The sequence below is a fragment of the Heloderma suspectum genome, chromosome 7 (genome assembly GCF_057233095.1).
Source record: "Heloderma suspectum isolate Gila_16-S chromosome 7, 16-S_ref, whole genome shotgun sequence".
NCBI lineage: Eukaryota > Metazoa > Chordata > Lepidosauria > Squamata > Helodermatidae > Heloderma > Heloderma suspectum.
The window spans coordinates 122,343,322-122,360,412 of NC_139464.1; the positions used below are offsets into that span (position 1 = coordinate 122,343,322).

A 17,091-nucleotide genomic window follows, 5' to 3' on the forward strand; every position below is an offset into this window, starting at 1 on the left:
TTCCCTCTGCTCTCCATTTCTTTTCTTTCTTTTGGTTTTGTTTTCAACTGAGACAGCATTCCATGTCTCAAATTTCCCTTAGCCATAGACTTAATTGATAGATTTACATAGTCTGCTGGTCTTCTGGTTTCTTTTTCTATCCCACCCTACCCCCTCTGTAAGCTCAGCTGCTATTTAGCATTCTATAAGCTCACAGGTTCCTGTCAGGCAGTTTTCCGTTTGCTTTAAAGTGTCACTTTCTTTAATTCACAAGCTTTAAATACCTCCTTCTCGTGCATGTGTAGTGCTGCTTTGGCTACATAGGAGCAGCACTTGGAGAATTGAGCTCACCGTTAGTATAGGATGATAGTATTTACTAATAACTTTTTTTACTTTCAGACTCCCTTTCACCAGCATCAAGTCCTTCATCTGTGAATCTTGCCACAATTCCAAGTAGCAACGATGAATCACCCAGTGCAACATTTAACATTGAATGTAGAATATGTGGAGATAAAGCTTCAGGTTACCATTATGGAGTTCATGCTTGTGAAGGTTGTAAGGTACAGTCAAAATATTCGGTGTTTAAACCATGTTGCAGAATGGCGGTGAGTTGCTTTGCAAAGAGCAAAAAAAGAAAGTCTATAAAAAAAATAGAAACATTTTTATTTGAAAATCTTAAATTATAAAATCATTGCAAGTAATCAGTTGGGAATAGGTAAACAACTACCTGGTTTGGAAACCACTTGAGATGGGTTGTATTTGAAAGTAGTTTTGTTCGACCCTTATGTAAATTGTACAGTGGCTTCAGTGTGAATAAAAGTGTTCTTGACATTCCTCAGTGTGTTCATATTTTGGCATTGTTGTAATAGGTTTGGACAGGACTGGGCCTTAGTGTGGGTTGAGGGATAGCCATTGATTTTCCGGGTTGCTAGCTTCAGCGTGGAAGAGTTTGTGAAATTAGTATTGGAAGAGTTTTGCTGGCAGCTGATTGGCAGATTTGGACTGGAGTAAAATAAGGAACCAATTGCTAGCAAAGCAAGCTAAGGAATTGGAAGCTGGAAGTCTAAAATATTTGGAGGTGCTTGTAGATTTATACCTAACAGAGAGCACAGAGAAAGATGATATCAGTATGTCTAGTATTTATCCTCTGAAGAGTTCTTCCATATTGGCATGCATGCGTCCTCTGAATTCTGACATCAAGCTATTATAAGTTGCATGAACTGTGTTCGTTTATGTTCAGGGGTCCATGAATTTAGTAAGGCCAAGCCAAGCCAAAATATGTAATAACCAGGATCCTGCCCTTCCCCTTTAGTGTAATCCTGTGCATGTCTACTCAGAAGCAAGTCCCACTGTGTTCAGTGAGGCGTTTTCCCAAGTAAGTGTACCAACGATTGTAGTCTTAGGCTGCAACCTTATGCGTGCTTGCTTACCTGGGAGTAAATCCCATCAAACGCAGTTGGATTTTCTTTTGAGTAGACATGCACAGGATTGGGCTGTTGGTCTCTTACTTCACATTGTGCCTCCATGCAACATCAGGGACAATCCCCTGCTTCCCTCCCCGCTCACCACGTTTGGAACTGAAAGTGGACTGACAGGGTCCCTGCAGTTTGAAAGTCCAGCCCAGCTGTGAGGATGGTTCTCACCCTTCCCTGTAGCTCCACGCTCGGAACTGGGGGAGGTGTGAGCATGGGCTTGTTGTAACACTAGGCAACCCCAACAGAAAGCTGGCTTCCAGAGCTTGAAGGGAAAAGCTGAGGCTTGCTTTGCAAAGCATTTGGCATGCTTCTGCTTCCCATTACCTAACGGACCAGTGGTGGGACTTTTCTGACTAGAGCAAATATAAGAAGCTGTTGAGACATATGTAGGGGACTTAGTCTAAGAGTGTCACCAGGGAAGACTGACAATGAAGAGTGTGTTACTGAGTGTCTTCAGAGAGGTCAAGAGCCTGAGGAAGACAGCAGCTACACCAAGAAGCCAATCTGGAAGCGGGCAAGACAGAAGCAGAAGGGCAGCAAGTATGGAGAGGAAGACTCCAAAAGCAGACTTTAGGAAGAGCCGAGGCCTGGGTCTGAAGACAGAGCAGCCTGCCAGGCCAGATAGAATACTTCAAGGGAAGTCTGGTAAACTGACTTTGGGGTGGAGCTTGATAGGGGAATTGGTTTAGGTTTAGTTAGGGTTAAAAGACCCTGATGCTGGGAAAGACTGAAGGCAAAAGGAGAAGGGGACGGCAGAGGATGAGATGGCTAGATAGCATCACCGATGCAGTGAATATGGACTTGAGCACGCTCTGGGAGAGAGCAGAGGATGGGAAGGCCTGGCGTGCTATGGTCCATGGGGTCACGAAAAGTCGGACACGACTTAACGACTGAACAACAACAAGAATTGTAGCTTCTATAACCTGATTGGTGGTAACGGTAACAACACAAAAGCCTTGTTTTAAAGTAACAGTAACCATAAGTAAATAAGCTTTCTTGCTTTCTACCTTTTTAATAAAATACTCTGTATCTTTGTTCACTGTGCCTCTTATCTATTTGTCTCATGCCTCATGACCAACTACCTTAGGTAAAAGGAGTATTTTAAATAAAAGCGTGTAGATTTATGGTGGCAGTGGAAGTGAATAGTGGGATAACCATGTGAGCTGTCTTCCACATACTGATGTTAGTAACTATAGGATACCCTAGTGAAGGCTTGATCTTTCACATTTTTGTGGTAGTAGTGGGATTGCCCAGTGGTAAAGGGCGAACCTATAGGGACTCATCAGAATTTCAGTGACTGTGATATTTGTTGTTCAGTCGTGTCCGACTCTTCGTGACCCCATGGACCATAGCACGCCAGGCCTTCCTGTCCTGCGCTCTCTCCCGGAGCGTGCTCAAGCCCATATTCATTGCATCGGTGATGCTATCTAGCCATCTCATCCTCTGCTGTCCCCTTCTCCTTTTGCCTTCAGTCTTTCCCAGCATCAGGGTCTTTTCCAGGGAGTTTTCTCTTCGCATTAGGTGGCCAAAATATTGGAGCTTCAGCTTCAGTATCTGTCCTTCCAATGAGCACTCAGGGCTGATTTCCTTTAGGATGGACTGATCTGACCTCCTTGCAGTCCAAGGGACTTGTAAGAGTCTTCTCCAGCACCACACTTCGAAGGCATCGATTCTTCGGCGCTCAGCCTTCCTGATAGTCCAGCTCTCACAGCCATACGTTACTACTGGGAAAACCATAGGTTTGAATAGACGGACCTTTGTTGGCAAGGTGATGTCTCTGCTTCTTGCTAAGCTGTCTGGGTTTGCCATAGCTTTCCTCCCAAGGAGCAAGCGTCTTTTAATTTCATGGCTACACTCACCGTCTGCGGTGATCTTGGAGCCCAAGAAAATAAAATCTGTCACTGCTTCCATTTCTTCCCCTTCCATATGCCAGGAAGTGATGGGGCCAGATGCCATGATCTTCGTTTTTTTAATGTTGAGTTTCAAACCGGTTTTTGCACTCTCCTCTTTCACCCTCAACAAGAGGCTCTTTAGATCCTCTTTGCTTTCTGCCATTAGGGTGGTATCATCTGTGTATCTGAGGTTGTTGATAATTCTCCCGGCAATCTTAATTCCGAGCTGTGATTCATCCAACCCGGCATTTCTCATGATGTATTCCGCATATAAGTTAAATAAGCAGGGTGACAATATGCAGCCTTGTCATACTCCTTTCCCAATTTTGAACCACTCGGTTGTTCCATGTCTGGTTCTTACTGTTGCTTCCTGACCCTCGTACAGGTTTCTCAGGAGACAGGTAAGGTGGTCTGGTACCCCCATCTCTTTCAGAATTTGCCACAATTTGTTGTGATCCACACAATCAAAGGCTTTAGCATAGTCAATGATTAGCAGAAATAGATTTTTTCTGGAATTCTCTTGCTTTCTCCATGATCCAGCGAAAGTTGGCGATTTGATCTCTAGTTCTTCTGCCTCTTCAAAACCCAGCTTGTACTTCCGGTAGTTCTCGGTTTGCATACTGCTGAAGCCTAGCTTGTAGGATTTTGAGCATAACCTTGCTGGCATGTGAAATGAGCGCAATTGTACAGTAGTTTAAACACTCTTTGGCGTTGCCCTTTTTTGGAATTGGAATGTAAACTGACCTTTTCCAGTCTTGTGGCGACTGTTGAGTGTTCCAAATTTGTTGGCATATTGAGTGCAGCACTTTAACAGCATCATCTTTTAGGATCTTAAATAGCTCAGCTGGAATACTGTCATCTCCGCTAGCGTTGTTGTTACAAATCTTCCTAAGGCCCACTTGACTTCACTCTCGAGGATGTCCGGCTCAAGTTCCGTGACCGCACTATCATGGCTATCAGGGACATTCAGATCTTTCCTGTATAGTTCTTCTGTGTATTCTTGCCACCTCTTCTTCATCTCATCTGCTTCTGTTAGGTCCCTGCCTTCTTTGTCCTTTATTATGCCCGTCTTTGCACAAAATGTTCCCTTGAGATCTCTGATTTTCTTGAAGAGATCTCTAGTCTTTCCCATTCTGTTGTTTTCTTTGATTTCTTTGCATTGTTCATTTAAAAAGGCCTTCTTGTCTCTCCTTGCTATTCTATGGAACTCTGCATTCAGTTGGATATATCTTCCCCTTTCTCCCTTGCTTTTCACTTCCCTTCTTTCCTCAGCGACTTGTAAAGCCTCATCAGACAGCCACTTTGCTTTCTTGCATTTCTTTTTCTTTGGGATGGATTGAGTTGCTGCCTCCTGAACAATGTTACGGACCTCCATCCATAGTTCCTCAGGCACTCTGTCTATCAGGTCTAATCCCTCAAATCTATTCCTCACCTCCACTATATATTCATAAGGGATATGATTTAGGTCATACCTGAATGGTTTAGTGGTTTTCCCTACGTTCTTCAATTTCAGCCGAAATTTTGCAGCAAGAAGCTCATGATCTGAGCCACAGTCAGCTCCAGGTCTTGTTTTTACTGACTGTATAGAGCTTCTCCATCTTTGGCTGCAAAGGACATAATCAATCTGATTTCGATATTGATCATCTGGTGATGTCCATGTGTAGAGTCGCCTCTTGTGGTGTTGGAAAAGAATGTTTGCTATGAGCAGCATGTTCTCTTGGCAAAACTCTACTAGCCTTTGTCCTGCTTCATTTTGTACACCAAGGCCATGCTTGCCTGTTATCCCAGTGATTTCTTGACTTCCTACTTTAGCATTCCAATCCCCTATGATGAAGAGGACATCTTTTTTTGGTGTTAGTTCTAGAAGGCATTGTAGGTCTTCATAGAACCGATCAACCTCAGCTTCTTCAGCCTCAGTGGTTGGGCCGTAATTCAAGTAATTCAGACTTGAATTACTGTGATGCTGAATGGTTTGCCTTGGATTCATACTGAGATCATTCTATTGTTTTTGAGATTGCACCCCAGTACTGCTTTTCCCACCCTTTTGTTGACTATGAGTGCTACTCCATTTCTTCTAAGGGATTCTTGCCCACAGTAGTAGATATGATGGTCACCTGAATTAAATTTGCCCATGTTTGTCCATTTTAGTTCGCTGATTCCCAAGGTGTCGATGTTCAATCTTGCCATCTCATGTTTGACCACCTCCAGCTTACCTTGATTCATTGATCTGACATTCCAGGTTCCTAAACAATATTGTTCTTTACAGCATCGGATTTTCTTTTCACCACCAGACACATCCACAGCTGAGTGTCCTTTCGGCTTTGGCCCAGCCGCTTCACTCTTTCTGGTGCTACTTGGAAATACCCTCTGCTCTTCCCCAGTCGTATATTGGACACCTTCCGACCTGAGGGGCTCATCTTCCGGCATCATCTCTTTTAGCCTTGTGATACGTTCCATGGGGTTTTCTTGGCAAGAATACTGGAGTGGGTTGCCATTTCCTTCTCCACTGGACCACATTTTGTCAGAACTCTCTGCCATGACGTGTCCGTCTTAGGTGGCCCTGCACGGCATAGCTTATGGCTTCACTGAGTTACGCAAGCCCCCTCGCCACAACAAGGCAGTGATCCATGAAAGGGACTGTGACATACAAGATTTTTATTTTTATTTTGCTGCTGTTTCCACTAGCAGTTGCTCCTACATCAGGCCTAAACCAGTCTTAGGCTAAGTTCCAAAGAGACCCCATACACGTTCCTGCGGAAGTATTTTAGGCCTGAGAGAGCTTCGGCAATTTTCATTCCCAAATACAGCCACTCACACACCTGTCAGCTTCCATTCTGGAAAGTTCTATAACTTTCAGGAATGTATTGGGGTGGTAAAAGCAGGGGACTTGAAAAGCTTGTTTGCTAATGAAAGTCTGCATGTGATTCCTTTGGATCTAGTCATGACCCTTTTGGGGTGGGTCTGGAAAAGATGAAAAGATGTAGTAGTGTTGTACAGATGCACTATAAAACAATTTTTGGACAATGAGAGTATTAATAAAGGTTTTAAAAAATACCTGAAAAATATGCATCTATGTACCTATTAAACAGGTACAGAGCAGGAAAGAATAATAGAATAATAGAATAGTAGGGTTGGAAGGGGCCTATAAGACCATCGAGTCCAACCCCCTGCTCAATGCAGGAATCCAAGTCAGAGCATCCCTGGCAGATGGCTGTCCAGCCTCGTCTTGAACGCCTCCAGTGTGGGAGAGCCCACTACCTCCCTAGGGAATTGGTTCCATTGTCGTATTGCTCTAACAGTCAGGAAGATTTTCCTGATGTTCAGCCGGAATCTGGCTTCCTGTAACTTGAGCCCATTATTCCATGTCCTGCATTCTGGGATGATCGAGAAGAGATGCTGGCCTGAAAGAATCTTTCACAATGCATTATGCTTAAAGTGTACATAATATTTGTTTACTATTACTCCTACTTATAGCTCAATAAAAGAAAAAAAGTATAGCGTGATTGTAGGCATGCTTACTTGGAAGTAAGTCCCACTGTCTTCAATGGGGCTTACTCCTTAGTAAGCCTGCTGAAAATTGCAGCCTTCTCAATGCAATTAAAATTAGCAAGCTTTTAGTGTGCACTAATGTATTGTTTCCTCAAACCTTCCACAGGGCTTTTTTAGACGAACAATCAGACTAAAACTTGTCTATGACGGATGTGATCGCAACTGCAAGATTCAGAAAAAGAATCGTAATAAGTGCCAATACTGTCGTTTTCAAAAGTGCCTTTCAGTTGGAATGTCTCATAATGGTAGGTAAGGGTGACCATAATTTTCACCAGGGATAGTTCTGTCTTTCTAAAGCAGTTTGAAAGCTTACTTAAGTACAATGCTAAAGCAAAATAGGATGGATCCATAAATGGAAGGCATCTTTTGCTCACACAAGGACTGTTTTACACCTTGGACTAAAAACTTGAAACAAAGAAGATGATTTGCTTGCAAAAGACCTTGTGCAATCTTTACACAAATGCAGAGGGACTGCCAGGTTTGAGGGGGGCCCTGGGTAAGGGGCCTTCCTTCCCCCAGCCAGCCTCGCCCTGTAAGCCCTGCTTTTTTTTAACCTTGGGGTGGCAGGACACCTTGGCTTAGCACCTTTCCGCTCCTCTCTGCCCACTGCCAAAAAGAAGTGCCACGATGAGGGTGGCTGGCCAGCGGATCGAAGCTGCAGCCCTATAGCACACGATTTTAACAAAGTATTTTTCCTTTGGTAACTTTGAGTAGCAGCGAGCTCAACCAATCAGACGCCACCTCTGTGGTTGTGTGACCAATGAGGGAAACGGAGTGGCAAAGGCGTGGTCCTTTTGCTGCTCCAGTGCCCTCAGTGGCCATGTTCCACCAAAGGCAGCATCTGAATGGTCAGCTCATTGCTACTCAGTGTTACCAAAGAAAAAAATATTTAAAATGTTGCACTGCAAGGCTGCAGCCTCAATCAGCTGGTTGCTGCTGTGACATTTTCTTTTGGCAGTGGGTTGGAAGAAAGAAGAGAGGAATTGTTGCTGCTGCACCAGCACCACCTATCAAAGGGTCATTTGAGGGCTGTCCTGGACCTGTGCCCTGTGATCCAGCCCTAGCGACCCCACTGCACAACTGGGAGCATGAGAGCGCTGCATGAACTCTTGTGCAAGTGTTGGTTCAACGCCACTTTCTTCCCATTCTTTGGATCTAACCCAATATTAGGATATTTGAATGTCAAAAGGCAAAATTGTTTTTGTTTATTGAGCATTTCCAGAGCTTGGTGAACAGCATAGTAACCATACCTTGCTATGACATGAAGTAGTGAAGGGAACAGAATCCTCTAGTCAGCCTTAAACCATTCACATATTGAACACTACAATTAAAATTCTGCTCACCTGTCTGTTCTTCTACCTCTCTGCCAACAGGTCTCTCCGCAACCGCATTTCTTGGTTACCCCCTCTTTTCTCTCTGCATCCCATAGCACGATCCTCAGCACCACCCCAAACCTCTTTGCATGTCCATGTCTCAACTATCATTTTCCTCCTCACCCTACATGTCACTCTGCACCCCAGTGTTATCCCCCCTTTTTCTTTTGCTAGAGGTCTCTCTACACCAGTATCTTTTCCCCCTCTCTGTCTCTATTTTTGTGTTGTTTCTTCTGCCTGCACCTTCTCTGTTTCTCTGGAGTTTGGCCACTACTCTCCTAGCAATTCAGACCAGTTAAGGAATTCCTAAGGGGGCTACTAAGCCAAAAGGCTAGAAAAGTGATGCCAATTCTGTTACGTACCTGTGAATCAAAGGAGAGGGTGACTTGTGCAGATGTATTGATAAAGGCAAGCTGATGGGCTTGAGTGGACCTTTACATGTCCCCACAAAGATGTGGAAAAGAGGCACAAACTGGGTATTCTGAATTCCCCAAGGGGTCACAAATAGACAGGTAGAAATCAGCCTGTGGGTTTCATGTATGGGCCTGGTCTAGTCCTAATGCTGTTGATGCTGGGCTCCTGATGTGCTTGCACAGTGGCACTTAAGATCAGATCCGCAATTGGAGAACAAATACATAAATAGATATGTCGTTCCACTTTAAATGCGTGTTTTCCCCATAGCAATTCGATTTGGACGGATGCCAAGATCAGAGAAGGCAAAGTTGAAAGCTGAAATTCTAACAGGTGAACATTGTATTGAAAATTCCGAAATCGCAGACCTTAAATCACTTGCCAAGAAAATTTATGAAGCATATTTGAAAAACTTTAATATGAACAAAGTCAAGGCCAGACTCATACTTGCGGGGAAAACCAGTAACAATCCAGTAAGTATTTACTGTAATATAATTTTTTAAAAGCGAACTGAGCAGATGGTGAGCTAATATACATATAAGACAAGAAGTAAAAGTTCACTTATAAAAATTGTCATATTAGATGAGGCATTTTCCCCTCTCTTTCTCTCAGGAGGAAATGCCTCTTTTGTGATGCTGGCATGCATTATAAACAAAAACAAAGGAGTATGTTTTTCTTCAAAACTATTGGTTTATTGATATGTACATTTATATAGACTTAATTAAATAATTGTTTAATCAATGATCAGGCAAAGTTTCTTTAATCATGTGACAGCCCCATTGGGTTTTTTTCTTATTTATTTTGAGGATTTATTCACCCTATCTTTCGATAAGTTCCTAGGGTGGCTTACAAAAAGTTAAAATTACCATAAAATACATTAAAACAAAAACATTAAAAGCACACAGCATAAAAGGGTAGTATAAAAACAGTACTTAAAACCAGTGTGCTCTAGAATTTAGAGTCTTAAGTATCTAGAGTCTAGATACTTAAAAATGATAAGTGCAAACACACAAATAGCTCTGATCACTTGTGATGAAAGCTTTGCTAAGGACTAGAACTGTATAATGGCATTTTGAATTAATGGTGCTAGTCAGGCAACTATCATGTATTTATACATTTGCATAAAGGTAAGCAGCTGTAACTGGGCATAGAATCATAGAATAGTAGGGTTGGAAGGGGCCTACAAGGCCATCTAGTCCAATCCCCTGCTCAGTGCAGAAATCTAAGTCAAAACATCCCTGACAGGTGGCTGTCCAGCCTCGTCTTGAATGCCTGCAGTGTGGGAGGGAGAGCCCACCACCTCCCTAGGGAATTGGTTCCATTGTCATATTGCTCTAACAGTCAGGATGTTTTTCCTGATGTTCAGCCAGAATCTGGCTTCCTGTAACTTGAGCCCATGATTCCGTGTCCTGCAGTCTGGGATGATTGAGAAGAGATCCTGGCCTCCCTCTCTGTGACAACCTTTCAAGTTCTTGAAGAGCACAGTCATATCTCCCCTCAGTCTTCTCAAGGCTAAACATGTCCAGTTCTTTTAGTCTCTCCTCATAGGACTTTGTTTCCAGTCTCCTGATCATCTTCATTGCCCTCCTCTGAACCCTCTCCAGTCCAGTCTCATGGCACACAACCTCTATGGCTGCTTTTAAGCTTTAAAAAAGATGACCAGGTTCACACAATCACCGCAGCCCACCATGGTTTATTTAAGCTATGGTGCCGCAACCATTAAGCATGTGCCACAACTATTTTGAATATTCAAGCCGCATTGGTGGGTGCCATGGTGTATCATGTTGTGCACACCCAGCGAGGGTGGCTTATGGGAGGGTTAAATAAGCTTTGCATAATCCATGGGCTATTCCAGGGTCACGCAAGGGGTGTTTAACCCTCCCATAAGTCATCCTCACTGGGTTTGCATGACACAGTAAGCCGCAGTGCTTGCCTGCCATGGCTTGAATATTCAGAAGGGTGGCTGGCACACACCACAACCCACTGTGGCTTAAATAAGCCGTGATGGGCTGCGGCGATCATGCAAGCCGGCCCGATGTGTACTTTGGCCCACAGGTCAGTAGACAAAGTAAGGACTGCAGGCTGTATCAAGCCCACTGATGCTTTTCCCTTAGCAATTCACTCTGTGAAAACGTATGTGTTTGGCATTAGGAGACAGAGACTCCCAACTGCCATTGGAATTGCAATGCTTATCTTTTGGCTGGACATAAGCCTTCTAAGCATTCTCCACCACCCCCTTTTAAAGTATCTTATTGCCTAAGTCTCATTCATTCACTCAAGGATGCCTTACACTGGACAGTTCCAAAGAAACTTTCTTGGCTGGGAATAGTGAGCATCCTCTTTGTGTTTGACCTTCTGTAGTTAACCTAGGGGGAAATAATCAGACTGGCTTCTAGAAATTATTCAGTGAACGTTTACTTTAAGTTTGAACCATGGCCTACCTGTTCTAATGATTTTAACAGAAGTATGATAAAGTGTTTCATTTAAAAATAAAATAAAATTAAGCCTAACAGCTTGGAAGGGGATTTTTGAATGAAGTTACTGAAAAATCTGGTTGTAAGTAGGGGGTTCTGTTGGTGTCTGTTGGTGTGGCTCTTTAAACAGAACGCGGCGGTTCGCCTGATTGAAGGCAGCTGCCGGTGAGATCACATCACTCCAGTGCTGAAGGAGTTGCACTGGTTACCAGTTGTTTTCCGGGCCAAATTCAAGGTGTTGGTTTTGACCTTTAAAACCCTATATGGTTCCGGCCCAGCCTATCTTAAGGAGCGCCTCCAGCAGCACCAGACAGGCCACTTAACAAGATCAGCCTCGGATGGCCTTCTCTCTGTCCCATCAGCCAGGACAGCTAGACTGGTGGGGACGAGGGAGAGGGCCTTCTCTGTGGTGGCCTCCACTCTGTGGAACTCCCTCTCTAGGGAACTCCGCCATGCCCCTCTTTAATGAGCTTCCACCGCACATTAAAAACATGGTTATTCAGGCAGGCATTTGGGATGGGTTAGGGTATTTTAGAAAATATTTTTACTGTAGAATTTTATTGTTTTAAACTATTGTATTATATACTTTGTACATCGCCCAGAGTGGCTGGGTGACAAGCCAGATGGGCGATTAATAAATTAAATAAATAAATAAATACAATATCCTCCAGACTGAGAATCTGCAAAGTTTCACAACATCTAATTAAAAATAGTGTGAAATGACACGACTGCTTTGTGCTGTAAGTTTAATGAGTGGCTATTGGAATTAATAGTGACCTCTTCCACTGATTCTTTCTCTCCCTGCGGCATTAAAAATGATGTTCCTTTCTTTTAAAATTAAATATCATGTTAGTAATTTAACTATGAAACTATTCAGGCACTGTATACATATAATGAAACTATTGTATTTAGAAGGCTTCATTAATTGCTTTTTATAAGTCAGTATTATATGCCTGCTTATACATACTGGTAAATTTACAAGTACAGCATTGCTACAGCATATCCAGTGGGATGCAAAGAAATGTGCATTCTGTGAGCCCAAAGAGAATTAAGAATTTATTTTTAAGTAATCCCTAGTGGCATATGGCAAACTGATTTTGAAAGAGGGCAATTTTCAAAAGCAGGTTGTAATTTCTGTTATAGGGTTTAGCTGTTCAAAGCTAAAAGTCAAAAATTCCACAGGATAATGCCAGGGATGTGAGTTTTCCAGAAAGCATTTGAAGCAGAAAAAAATTCTTTACCCTAAATCGATGGGCATGAGTGTTTAAGAGAGAGTGCACAACTCAGTTATCATGTCCACACATAGCAATAGGATTAATTAACCCATGGGTTGTTAGCTTAACCTATGAATCAGCTTCCAGACAACTGAGCACACTGTGGGTTGTTTTCCAATTCATGGTTGTTTTCCTTTGCCACCCTCACTGGCTCCCAACCAGTGTATCCCTGGAGCCTTTGCTAGGAATGCATAACACTGTGCATAGCAGTGATGGGGGGGGGGGGGGCAGGAGGCCTGGCAGTAACCCTCCAAGACACCCTGCCTGACACAACACTCCCTCCACTCAAGTCTGCTCATTCTCTGGACCCACCTTTACGTTAGATATCGGTCGGTCTGTCACCCAACGCCCCCACGCCCACACCTCCTTCCCTGCAGCCATTTTTATCTGGCTGATGTTTTCTTATGCATATTTCAGACAACTGTGTACAAGTTGGGGAACAGGAAAAGTAAGGGATGCTTGGGTATAAAGCACTCATCATCTGGTCCTGGAAGCTGTGGGCTTTCCTCCAGGAGTACATCTTCCTCTTGACTCGCAGATGTTGTGAAGGATGTAACACACAACTATAACATCAGCAACGATGTATTTATCAACATCCGGAAGTGTGTAAAGCAACTGCCACCAAGGGCATTTCTACACCACCCTAAAATCCTGCATTTAAAACAGGGCTTTCTGCTTCCGTTTTAAATGCAGGATCACCACTGACTCCCTTTACATGCACTTCCCCCCCACACACACACACTTCTCCCTGTATCTTCCATTATCTTCTGTTGATCTCGCTCCTCTTCTTGCTGCTTTAACTCTTTTCACGGAGGAAACTGAAGCGGAACACAACGGGGTAATTTGATAGCTCATTATCTGTGATCTATTTAAAAACAGAACAAAGGGCATTTTGTGCAGGAGTGTCATGGCAGGGTCACAGCGTCATGTGAAGAGCCTGCAAACTTCCATGAAGGAGCCATCTCAATCACAGGATAAAAGCTCAGTGTGATGAAGCCCCAAGACTTGAGCTGGCCAATCACGCTCTCTACAGGTAGTCTCAGCCTGCTATGGTAGGAGTTGAAGTTTTTCTCTTTGGGCGTTCGTGGTGCTCAATAAGGTGCCTCTGAGGATCAGGCGACATACTGGTACACCATTCACCACAACGGGGACTGTTGAAGCAAGTGCCTGTGGCCACCCAGCCTGCCACTGGTAAATTCCAAAAGATATCTGTGTTGTGACTTCTGCCAAATACACAGGAACAAGCATCCATGAACCTGCTCTTTGCTTCTACCAAGGCTTGCAAAGCCATGCAGTAGAAACACTGGCGAAGAGAAAACTCCCTGGAAAAGACCCTGATGCTGGGAAAGACTGAAGGCAAAAGGAGAAGGGGACGGCAGAGGATGAGATGGCTAGATAGCATCATGGATGCAATGAATATGAACTTGAGCACGCTCCGGGAGAGAGCGCAGGACAGGAAGGCCTGGTGTGCTGTGGTCCATGGGGTCACGAAGAGTCGGACACGACTGAACGACTGAACAACAAGAAACACTTGCGGCTACAGCATTCTGCACCGTGGCCTTCTGGAGTGAGGATGCTTACATGGGAAAAATGCCCCCATCCCCACATGAGGAAATCCCACTTCCCTGCTGCCTTACAGCACTTCCGTCTCATCTCCCAACTTTATGAAGTCAGCCAGGCACAGTTCATTCAGCATTCACACTATTTCCTAGAACATGGGCTGCAGATTTGCCAACACTGAAGGTGGTGCTGAGTGGGAGGTAGCCAAGGCTGAAGGCAAGTTTGTAAAGTGTCGAAGCAAGCCATTTTTTAAAAAAGAATTTTTACTGAAATGGCAAAGCACATTTCTGTTTTTGCCTGTGGATTATTGCTCTGACTTCATTGGCGATGGTCTCAAGGGCTGCGTGTGTCATTCGGGAACTGCCGCAGAAGTGAGCACCATCCCATTCGTCTAGCTCCGGCATCGACAGCCACACTGCTTCTGTTTACAGCAGGCTGCAGCAGCACATGGTGGAGAGGTCCATTGGTCCACCAGGGTGAACCTTTCCATGACTGCTCTGGCACAATGGAGAGCATTCTCTGGCGCAGTCTTCTAAGGCAGTGCCTGTGGCCACATAACTGCTCGCTTGCAGAGCACATTAATGAACCCTCTACAGCCGTGATGGCATCCAGGTGATGCTTTACTGGTTCCACAGCTGCTTTCTGGAAACGTATGCAACATCGGCAATGCTCCTCCAGAGAGTCATGATTCTCAATGATGCACTGTGAAATTGCATAGGTTGTGGCTGCAAGTGCGGTGTTGTCAGCCATACTTGTTTTTCAGACTAAAGTCTGAGTGGTGAGCTACGGTCACTGAGAGGATTGGTGTATTTATGAAGGCTGCAGGATGGCCCAAGGAGAAGCAAGCTAGACTAGAGGAAGGCTGGAGGAGGAGTAACGGAAAGCTAACTGTTGAGGTTGGAAGATGTGGAGGAAATGGAGGGAGACTTATGAGCTGGAACGACAGTGCATACTCTCCATTTCCCTAAATTTCCAAATTTGCATTGACTCTTAAGGCCATGTTTTACCCCACTAGCTGCAAGGGCTTATCCTCCCATTTCCTATTGGCTAAATCTATTTGTTTGTTGCTGTGTGCCGTTACCTGAAGCACACAGCAGAGCTTTCGCCTTAAGAGGAAAAGCTACTCACACTCATGCCCAGCTGCTAGTGGTCTGCCCAGGTGGGACATCCCTCTTGTCCAGCAGGATTGTTGCCGACTTGTCATAGGACAGCATGATTCGTGGCTCAACACCAGAGTGATCTCTCTGAACTTCTTCAACCCGTGCAACTTTTTCCTACATTGCACAGGGTACACAAAGCCTTGTGCTGACATTTGCTCAGAAGACCATTGAACCACCATACTGTGTCTATAGAAGGTTTGTACGAGGGTCAAGAAGCAACAGTAAGAACCAGACATGGAACAACCGATTGGTTCAAAATTGGGAAAGGAGTACGACAAGGCTGCATATTGTCACCCTGCTTATTTAACTTATATGCAGAGTACATCATGAGAAATGCCGGGTTGGATGAATCAGAGGTCGGAATTAAGATTGCTGGGAGAATTATCAACAACCTCCGATATGCAGACGATACCACCCTAATGGCAGAAAGCGAAGAGGATCTCAAGAGCCTCTTGTTGAGGGTGAAAGAGGAGAGTGCAAAAGCTGGTTTGAAACTCAACATTAAAAAAACGAAGATCATGGCATCTGGCCCCATCACTTCCTGGCATATAGAAGGGGAAGAAATGGAAGCAGTGACAGATTTTACTTTCTTGGGTTCCAAGATCACCGCAGACGGTGACTGTAGCCCTGAAATTAAAAGACGCTTGCTCCTTGGGAGGAAAGCTATGGCCAACCTAGACAGCATAGTAAGAAGCAGAGACATCACCTTGCCGACAAAGGTCCGTCTAATCAAAGCTATGGTTTTCCCAGTAGTAATGTATGGCTGTGAGAGCTGGACTATAAGGAAGGCTGAGCGCCGAAGAATTGATGCTTTCAAACTGTGGTGCTGGAGAAGACTCTTACGAGTGCCCTGGACTGCAAGGAGGTCAAATCAGTCCATCCTAAAGGAAATCAACCCTGAGTGCTCATTGGAAGGACAGATAATGAAGCTGAAGCTCCAATATTTTGGCCACCTAATGCGAAGAGAAAACTCCCTGGAAAAGACCCTGATGCTGGGAAAGACTGAAGGCTAAAGGAGAAGGGGACGGCAGAGGATGAGATGGCTAGATAGCATCACGGATGCAATGAATATGAACTTGAGCACGCTCCGGGAGAGAGCGCAGGACAGGAAGGCCTGGCGTGCTATGGTCCATGGGGTCACGAAGAGTCGGACACGACTGAACGACTGAACAACAACAAAGGACCTGCTGTACATAGGGACTGGTCCAGAGATCTATGAATATGCCCAATTCAGCATCAGTCCAGAAGCTAGCGGGTAATCTCTGGCTTTCTTGGGTCCTGCTTGCCTAAGAATGTGCCTGCAGTACCTGACAGGCTTGTGATGCTTGTGAGACAGTACCACCAGAGGAGAAAAATGAGGCAGAGTTGTCCTCCATTCTGGACTCTGGGAAGCATGGAGATCTCCTAGCCAAGGTGGGTCAGTGCAAGATGTGGTAGCAGCATGATCCCTGGAAGTGGTTATTGAGAAGACCAGGCAGCAGAAAGTGCAGAGAAAGCACTTGTCCCACCTTTTCCCGTGGCCTGAAGAGACGGAGGAAGTTTGGAGCATCCTTGGACTACGCTGAATGTTTTATTTTCTAACCAGGGAAGGCATCTCAAGGCATGGGAGCTTTGGATAGAGGGAACAATTCTTTGCTGAAAACCGCCAACTTGTTGTTGTTGGACATTCTAAAGTGCAGACACAACTAAACTGGGATAGCATAGCCACAGTTCGTCAGCGATGTTCAGTGGTGATCATAGCAATGCTCTTATGAAACGCAAAGCAAACTGGAAAAAGTGCCCTGCTGCTTTTATGGGAAGCTGCAAACCACAGGAGAGAGGTCGTGTGACAAATGCCCTTGCTGCTGTTGCTAGGCAGTCTTCAGTGTCCCCACATGGAAGGGAAAGGGGCAGCTGATATTGCACGGCAGCACTTACAGCAGTTGGGTTTCTATCACTCTTGCC

At 44.6% G+C, this 17,091-nt stretch overlaps 1 protein-coding gene across 5 annotated transcripts in view; it reads left to right on the forward strand.

Moving 5' to 3' along the window:
* Positions 1-17,091, forward strand: part of PPARA (peroxisome proliferator activated receptor alpha) — a 66,926-nt gene that overhangs the window by 33,653 nt on the left and 16,182 nt on the right. For all 5 annotated transcript variants that reach the window (XR_014784508.1, XM_084811321.1, XM_084811322.1 and 2 more), the window contains 3 exons: positions 379-539; positions 7,002-7,140; positions 8,950-9,152. Coding sequence is in view for 4 of the 5 variants with exons in the window: in XM_084811321.1 (XP_084667447.1) it covers positions 379-539; positions 7,002-7,140; positions 8,950-9,152 (503 nt within the window). In the remaining variant the exon portion in view is untranslated. The remainder of the gene's footprint in view (positions 1-378; positions 540-7,001; positions 7,141-8,949; positions 9,153-17,091) is intronic.